Raw genomic sequence first — 9,515 nt, 5'->3', positions numbered from 1 at the left:
TCATTATTGGTGAAAATGTTTCATTATTAAAAAAGCATACTCAAATGCTTTTTCAAGTAATAGAAACAAATATGAAAAATTAAGTGTGGATTTTATGATCTCTACAAGCAATATATTTAATTCTACAAGAGGGTACTTCAAAAAAAAAATCTCATTTATTACCAAGCTAGAGGTGCTTTCACATGCTGTTATTGGTAGACAAACTTTTATTTCACTTTTAAGACGACACTGCATTATTATCAGGGTTTGTTGGTATATGGTTATTAATTTTGTTGGGAGACTTTTCCAAATTAATTGTCGGTATAAATAAAATGCACAGTGAACTTGTAATAATATTCTGTTGTTAATTTCCTCTGCCATTATCTCAAGTCAGAAATCCAGGTTAGGAAAACAACATTGGCTCATAGTGGACTGAGATTGCTGGCTTTGAAAAAATATTCTCAAGTTTTAGGATATGAACGTTTTTAATGAGTGTATACAAAACCAAATTAGTTAATTAATAAGATGACATTGAATTCCTCCACGTATTTCCTTTTGTCAGATTGATTCACTGCATTTTAATAAATTCATCCCTTATCAACATCTTTCAAAAAATTCTTTATTTTTTGTTTCATTTTCTGTTATTGCCACGTGAAGCCTTATGACATCTGTTCTTTTTAGACTACTTTTCTTTTATAAAATATCTGGCTGTAGTCTATGATTTTTGTCCTTGAACTTGAATTTGTGTCATATCAAATTTGCCATCATTATTTCCCTTTGACACTCATTTGCATCTTAAATCTTTTCCACTCACTTATTTTTAATTTTTTGAATGACTTGGTTATAAGAGTGCCTCTCATCAGTTAGAAACCCAGGCTGTCTGCTCTTTGCAGAATATGATGTTAGGGAAAAGTTGTGCATGTGGCAACTGTGTTTTCACTCTGCCCTTAGCAAGGACAGGGTTCCTAAATGCATAACTTTCTGTTGACAAAGTACCGTGCAAAGCACAGACAGCCTGTATCTTCATTTTTTAAAAACCTATCTAAAGCCATTTCTTTTAAAATTTCTTTCTTTTTAAAAAAATTTTTTGAGACAGTCTCACTCTGTTGCCCAGGCTAGAGTACCATGGCTCACAGCACCCTAGCTCACAGCAGCTTCAAACTTCTGGGCTCAAGTGATCCCCCTGCCTCGGTCTCCTGAGTGGCTGCAAAGCCTAGCTGCTAATTTTTCTATTTTTAACAGAGACAGGGTCTCACTCTTGCCCAGGCTGGTCTTGATTGAACTCCTGAACTTAAGTGATCCTCCGACCATGGCCTCCCAGAGTGCTAGGATTACAGGCCTGAACTATCACGTGTGCCCCTCTAAAAGTCATTCCTTTTTAAAAAGAGACTTTTATCAAACTGCTCAACATAGCTTTCATGGCATTTTCTTAGTTACTGTGTTAAGACATTTATATTCTACACCTAGTAAATTTCACATGTACCCTTGTAAGATGCACTGTAGGTGTGGTCTCAGAGCATTTCAGATTGTGTGTAAAACCAGCACATTGTAAAAACCCAGCACATTGTATCCCATGACTGCATTAATGTGCACAGCTATGATTTAATAAAAAAAAAAAAAAGAAAAGAAAAACTGGATGACCAAAAAAAAGACTTTACTTTTTATCTTTTTTTCTACAACCTTAGTCTATATTTTCTGGTTTTTATGTTTTTTTCTTTTTTCCTCTTAACCTTTCATAGAATTTCATTTTCTTGGTTTTTCTGTTTTTGCTTATTGGCTTTGAATAATATCATTGTTCTACAATATTAATATTTAAAGCATAGGAATAATTTCTTTTGTCAAGTAACTATAGTCTAAATTACATACCTCAGTGTGTGGGTATTGATATGTGTTTATATGTATCTGGATATATATGAAAGTTCCATTTAATCATACTTAGATCCTGGCAAGAATATCATTATTTTTTCAAGTCTGTACAAATATAAGAACTAGTAAATGTTATAGTATCACTTGAAGTCATACTTTCTATTTCTGTGACTAGTGATTAGAGGTAGAATTGGAGAATAAGTTTTTAGTTATCTTTGTGTAGAGTCATGTAGCAGTGTGAATAGTACAGCATTTGAAGTCAGAACATCTACCCCAAATTGCTATCACCAACATCAGAAGATTTTCGATTTCAACAAGTCACTGTGTGCAAAGCACCCTTGTTCATTGTCTGCCACATGCTTTAATGGCTGCTTCTCACATGAGTTTGGATCCTGTTGGATCAAGTCCTAAATGTTTTCATTAGGTGGAGTGGAAGCCACATAAGATGGGGCCAGCCATTCCGACTACGCCATGTCACTACAGGAAAATATCTGAGTCTCATGGAAGACAAAACCCTTCTACTCATGGACAAAGAGAAAGCTGATGTGAAATCAACAGCATTTACCTTCCGGTCTTCCAAGGTAAGACAGAAATACTAGTTTGGATTTCTTGCAAGTATATCCTCATCACATTTCCTTTGATGGGGATAACTCCTTGGATGTTAGGAACACAAAAAGAGATGATGGGAGCATATTTTGTATATACCATGTTTCCCTGAAAATAAGACCTACCCAAATAATAAGCCCTAACAGGATTTCTATGCATTTGTTAAATATAAGCCCTACCCCAATAATAAGACCTAGTGATAGGTGTGGCTATACAGATATGCTGCATAATCATGCCTTGCATTTTGGGGCAGAACAGTAAGGAAGACTGGACTACCTTTATCTGCCACAGCTCCGTTCTCTGAGCTGTTCGCATGTGTGGTAACGGGTCACAGGCATCCTATTGCACACGTGCGAACGGCTAGGGGAAAGGAGTTCACGCATCACTAGCGCCAGCCCCACCAACAAGGTTAGCTCCCCCTGTCAGGTTCCAGAAGAAGATGACTTAACTGTATTTGAATAAATGTAGATTGTTGTATTATACTTAATAAAAATAAGACATCCCCTGAAAATAAGCCCTAGTGTGTCTTGAGAAAAAATAAATATAAGACAGTGTCTTATTTTTGGGGAAACATGGTATTTCTAAATTCCCAGTTTCTCTCCCATCCCTTCCTGTCCAAAGCCAATTTCCTAAACCACTAAAACCTGCCCAGGTGTTTGTTTCACTTGGCTCGACATTCTTTGGTTATTTACGTACAACACATCCATCCAGCTCCTTCTTGTTTTCTTAGGCATTGGCAGTGGACAGTTTGTACAGACCTTGTAATGTTGTATAACAGAATGAGGTTAAAGCATACCAGAATACTTTCTGCAAAGATACATTTGTATATCCACTCTTGCATGCAGACCTTTCTTCTTAATTGTCACTGAATAATTTTTATGATAATTGTTTATTTTTTTCATAATTGAATGAAGATTTGTGAAACTTGGGCATAATGAAATCATTTTACTGAACTCCTGAGCAGCTTCTGTCTTAGAAAGGCAGAGCTTTTTCTTCCTGTTATATGTGTGTAAGAGATAAAGGGTTGACTTGATTTGCATTTCTGAGGTTAGAACATACTAATCTGGGGGTGAGCATCTTCAGAGTGTTACTCAGCCTCCACCTTTTTAATTTTTAACTTATTATTTGTTTCAGCTACTAGAAAATTCTAACGGTTCCATTCCCCTTCCTCATATTTTATATTCTGCCTAAATTCAAGTTGGATTTCTGATTGTATTATTAGATGAGAAAAAGATATGGACACTGTGTTTAATAACTTCAGATCAAGGTCATTATCTGGGTTAGTAGGACTATAATATAAACACTCGGATGCTTCTTGGATTATTTTGGATATGGTTTAAATGTATACATTCCCCTTCTCCAGAGATTTATATGTTAGACAAAATTTTCCAATTGTGTTGTAACAAGTAACAAATGATTATTTCCTTAAAAAATAATTAGCTTGTGGTGGGATGTACCTGTAGTCCTGGCTGCTCAGGAAGCTGAGACAGGAGAATTGCTTTAGCCCAGGCATTTGAGGCCATCCTGGGTGATGTTTCTTCTCAACCCCCCCCCAAACCCCCCCCAAGTATTTATTTATTTATTTGTTTATGGTTTATTATTATTATTATTAAGTCATATACATAGATCATGAGTACATTTATGCCTTTGTGAGATTCAATGTGTTGATTATTTGTACAAATTGGAGTGCTTACATCCTACTAATTAACATAGCTTTTACCTCATTTAATCACAGTGTTAAGAGAACTATGAAACTCTGAGAAAAGAAATAGCTGAAGATGTTAACAAATGGAAAAACATACCATGCTCGTGGCTGGGAAGAATCAACATTGTTAAAATGTCCATACTACCCAAAGCGATCTACAGATTTAATGAAATCCCTATTAAAGCACCTATGTCATGCTTTAAAGATCTGGAAAAATTAGTACTTCATTTTACATGGAAACAGAAAAAAACCTTGAATAGCCAAGATATTACTCAGAAATAGAAACAAATCAGGAGGTATCACGCTATTACACTTCAGACTATACTATAAATCTATAGTGATCAAAACAGCATGGTACTGGCACAAAAATAGAGAGGTAGATGTATGGAACAGAATTGAAAACCAAGAAATGAACCCAGACCCTTATTATCATTTGATCTTTGATAAGCCTATCAAAACCAAGTATTTATTGAACTTTAGGGACAGTCCTTAAAGAAAAATAAACTCTTTCCACAAAACCCTTAATAATGTATTTCATATAAATAACATCTAACATACAAGAAAATAGATTTGTTTAGCATAATTGTAATAAATATAAGGATTTATTGAAGTATGGCTTAAATTCCTCTTTAGTCCTTTAATCATATTTCACTTCTGATTTTGAAAGCAATATGTGTTTAGGTTAGAAAGTTTAGAAATTATAGAAAAATGTAGAGGAATAAGAAATCTTTAGTTGCATAAAAAAATTAAATTTTGATAAGTTTTCTTCAAAGAATAAGAAATCTTTAGTTGCATAAAAAAAACTAAATTTTGATGAATTTTCCTTAGCTTTTTTTTTTTAGCTTTAGCTAAATTTTTCTTTCACTTTAGCTTTTTCTCTACTGTGTAAATACACATACAATTGACACTGGAACAACTCAGGGGCTAAGAACCGTTGGCACCTTGTGCAGTTGAAAGTTCACATTTTAGCCCCCCCAGAATAACTACTGACAGCCCACTATTGACTAGGAGCCTTACTGATCACAGAAACTCAATTTACACATACTTTTTAAAATATATATTATATACTATACTCTCATGATAAGTATAAAAATAGAGTTGAAGACACTATATTTGTGTTCTCAATACATACAAATAGGGTAAATCACAATTAAAAAAATATTTTCATATTGGGTCATGAAGAATAAATGATGTTGACATTAACAGACACACCTAAAACAACTTTATTTGGAAAGGTTGGAAAGAAAGGGATGGCTAGTGCACTACTAGGAAAACACTAAGAAAAAAGGACAAAGGGCATCTGATCTTAATATCAGATAAGATGGAATTCAGGCAAAAGAAAGCACAGCATGAGACAAAAAAGGAAAGGGTACTTCATAGTATTAAACAGCATAAGTTGCTGAAGATGTAACAGCATTTTTGATTTATTTCTCCAGGATAGATTCCTAGGAATGGAAATAGTATCTCAGAAACCATGAATATTTTTGAATGCTCTTGATTCATATTGCCCAAAGCAGTAGCTTTTGAAACATTCTTCTCCAGATATCTCCCCTTGTACCCTGTCAGTGTTAGAGTAGAACTTGCATTTGAAGACTTTCTACTGTCCAGATCCTACTGTGATTTCTGTTTCTGAAATTTGAGAGTTATATAATGTCATACATGGCTTATACTGGCGGTAAAGAGACCAAAAATATCAACATTTTTTTAAATGAGTGATTCAGTTTCTCTAAAGCTCCTTTCCTGCCTGGTTCTCAGGTTCACAGACCCACTCCCGTGTGCAGGTTGTTAATAATTAGTGTCACACCCTTGGCTTACTTCATTCATGATGGTAATTTTACTTGATGACATGGTTGAGGGTAGTGAAGGTGGAGATGAAATTTGGAGAAATCCTTTGTTCTTAAATCACAGTAGAATTTTAATTTAAATGTCACTGACAAATTAACTAATAATTTTTTGATGAAATAGAGATAATACCACCTATTATTTCCTTTAAAAATGACTGTTCCTCACTATATATGTAATACATAGTCATTATGGGAAAACTTAAGGGTAATAGTAAAAATGCAGAAAGAAAATGAAATTCATGTGCAGTCTATCACTCAAAACACTGCACATTTCAATCTTTGGCAAATATATACATACTTTGATGATGTCAAATTAGGTTAATTACATACATTCTGTTGTGTCTTTTACTTAATAATATATGATGTGTTATTGCAATCCTTCATTTCATAGAATTTTGACAATAATTCTCTTTCTTTCTTCTTTTCCTTTCCTTTTCTCTTTCCTTTCCTCTTCCCTCTCTTTTCCTTTTCTTTCCTTTCTTTCTTGACAGAGTCTAATTGTTGCCCTGGGTAGAGTGCTGTGGCAGCATAGCTCACAGCAACCTCAAATTCCAGGGCTCAAGTGATCTATTTTCCTCACTCTCCCAAGTAGCTGGGACTATAGGCACCTGCCTCAATGCCTGTCTCATTTTTTTCTATTTTTAGTAGAGATGGAGTCTTAACTCTTGCTCAGGCTAATCTCAAACTTGTCAGCTCAACCAATCCACCTACCTTGGCCTCCCAGAGCACTAGGGAACTTAGCCAATAATCCAACATTCTGTTCTATGTAGATTTACCACAGTTTTTATTCAACTACTTTATTATGTTTGGATATTTAGCTCATTTTCCAATTTTTACTCATAAGCTGAATATTTTTGTCTTTAAATATATATATATATATATGTATTTTTTTTTTTTTCCAGTTTTAGCCAAGGCTGGGCTTGAACCTACCACCCCCAGTATATGGGGCCAACACCCTACTCCTTGAGCCACAGGCACCGCCCTTTAAATATTTTTACATATCACTAATTACTGCCTTTTTGGAAGTTAAAACTGGCCCAAGAATATTCAGATTTTAAAGGTTTTTGATACTGTGAAAGGGTGGAGGATGTATTGGTTTGGGGCACCCGGGCACACTGCCTGATGCTACTGGGAACTGGGACTGTCCCTAGTGAGTGAACGCCCATAGCCAAAGCACTCTTTAGAAATTTGCACCAGTATTCGTCTGAGCAGCAGGGCATGAGGGTTTATGTTTCTGTGCAGCCATCAACAGATAATTTTTAGAGGTCTTTGCTAATGTCTATAGATAAAAATCAATCATATCCTATTGTATAGTCTATAGACAAGTTCATTTCTTTTACTGTAAAATGGATATCATTTTATAGGCAGATTATGATGTTTGTAGTATTCTAGGGAATGAAAGAAATTCCACAGTAAGCTGTGTTTGGCTTTTCTTTTCATTTACCAGAATACCTGTGGTTTTTATAAGCAAATGTTAACAAATAACACTTTTTTGTCCTTTACACCGTGTCCCCCAGAGCAGTGATTTTAGTCTTTTCTTCTAGTGTGTGACTTTTCCCATTTAATCTGGAATGTACTAAGGATTATTTAAGGTATTGTATATGTCTTAAATATACATTATATATCATATGTATATTCTTCATACATACTGCAAATGAGCTGTAGTCATAACTTATGGACAAAAATAAGATTAATAATAACAATGTGTTCTAATAGGGGACCTCTGAACTGTGCAAAACATATTCAAAAACTAGGCATATATTTATGGAAATGGAAAAAATATTCCATTTTTTAATGAGTCAATGTGTTGTAGAGAGATTTGATTCTCCTGACCCACTGTTATCTGGGATCAGGAAAAGAAGAGATGGGGGTTTTTTATGCCTGTGTCCATACTCTTTGAAATTCTGCTTGTCATATTTTGAGCTCTCTCTAATCATGGTTAGTATTTATTAGCCTATCGCTGGATATTATGATGTAAGAATTTAAAAAATGACTTCTGTTTACAATAGTGTCTGGCTTTGAAGACTACTCTTGGCCAGGCATGGTGGCTCATCCTAGCCCTCTGGGACTGGGACTGCTTGAGCTCAGGAGGTTGATACCAGCCTGAGCAAGAATAAGACTCTGTCTTTATAGAAAATAGGAAAAATTAGTCCGGTATCATGATGTGTGCCTGTACTTCCAGCAACTGGGGAGGCTAAGCCAAGAGGATCACTTGAACCCAGGAGTTTGAGGTTGCTGTGAGGTCTGAGGCCCTGGCACTCACCTAGGGCAACAGAGTAACATTCTTTCTCTCTCTCTCAAAAAAAAAAAAAAAGAGACAGAGAGAAAAGAAAAGACTATTCTCTAGAGCTGGTGACACAAATTCTCATTTTGTTGGTCAAAAGTAGAGTGGTAACATTTTTTTCTTGCATTTTGAATAATTGCAATAATAATGATAATCTTAAAGCAAATTAATGCTTCTTGATAACTTAGTCTGTTTAGAATGCATAGTACTTTCTCTACTATATTTTTTCCTACTATATTTTAAATTTTTTAGTTTTTATGTTCTTGATTTTCAAAAGTTTATAAATAACCAATCACTTTGGAAGGGCAGTAGATCTGTAATTTAAATTAAAACTATCTGCTAAGGTTGAGGTGGGTGGATCGCTTGAGCTGATGGGTTTGAAACCAGCCCAAGCAAGAATGATGTCCCATCTCTACCAAACATAGAAAAATTAGACAGGTGGCTGTTGTAGTGGGCACCTGTAGTCTCAGCTACTTGGGAGGCTGAGGCAAGAGGGTCACTTGAACCCAAGAGACTGAGGTTGCAGTGACCTATGATGACACCCTGGAACTCTACCCAGGCTGACAGAGTCAGACACAGTCTTTAACAGAAAAAAAAAAAAAATGTGCTAATTAAAATGTTTAGTGGTCTTTTATATGAGTTATCTTAGAAAAAAGAATAAATTAGTGTGTTATTCTTGTGTAATGTTTTGATGGTTATGGTTTTTTTTTTTAATTATTGAGACAGAGTCTCACTTTGTCAACCTTGGTAGAGTGCTGCGGCATCATAGCTCACAGCAACCTCAAACTCTTAGGCTCAAGCAATTCTCTTGCCTGAGAATTGAGGTTGCTGGGACTACAGGCACCCGCCACAATGCTCAGCTATTTCTTTTTGTTGTTGTTTAGCAGGCCCAGGCCAGGTTTGAACCCACGATCCCTGAGCATGTGGCCGGCACCCTAAGTATTGAGCTTTGGGTGCCCACTGATGGTTATGGTTTTGATGGTAAAAAATACATTCTGAAATAGAAGATGTCTGTGATATTAGAAAAGTAGTTAAAATTTAACTATAAGGTCTTGGAAAAAGTGGTGGAATTAAGACATCATAATTTGATATCTTTGTTTAATTTAAATAATTTTTAAAGTACAAATGTGTATCCCAGGAAAAATAAATGACACAAATGAAAAATCAGACTTCTCTAAGTCAGGTGAAAATATCAACTTTTATCTTGGGTTTAGGGTATGATTTCTTTTTT

The 9,515-nt window shown here is 35.1% G+C and overlaps 1 protein-coding gene across 1 annotated transcript in view; it reads left to right on the top strand.

Annotated features, from left to right (window-relative positions):
• RYR2 (ryanodine receptor 2) overlaps positions 1–9,515 on the top strand; it is a gene marked incomplete at its 5' end in the record, with an annotated part of 583,561 nt that overhangs the window by 180,763 nt on the left and 393,283 nt on the right. Inside the window, one exon of the mRNA XM_023519246.1 lies at positions 2,270–2,426. Coding sequence (XP_023375014.1) covers positions 2,270–2,426 — 157 coding nt within the window. The remainder of the gene's footprint in view (positions 1–2,269; positions 2,427–9,515) is intronic.

The sequence above is a fragment of the Otolemur garnettii genome, unplaced genomic scaffold (assembly GCF_000181295.1).
Source record: "Otolemur garnettii isolate 467f Iridium unplaced genomic scaffold, OtoGar3 scaffold00165, whole genome shotgun sequence".
In the NCBI taxonomy this organism is placed as follows: Eukaryota; Metazoa; Chordata; class Mammalia; order Primates; family Galagidae; genus Otolemur; species Otolemur garnettii.
This window is presented reverse-complemented; position numbering and strand designations above follow the sequence as displayed.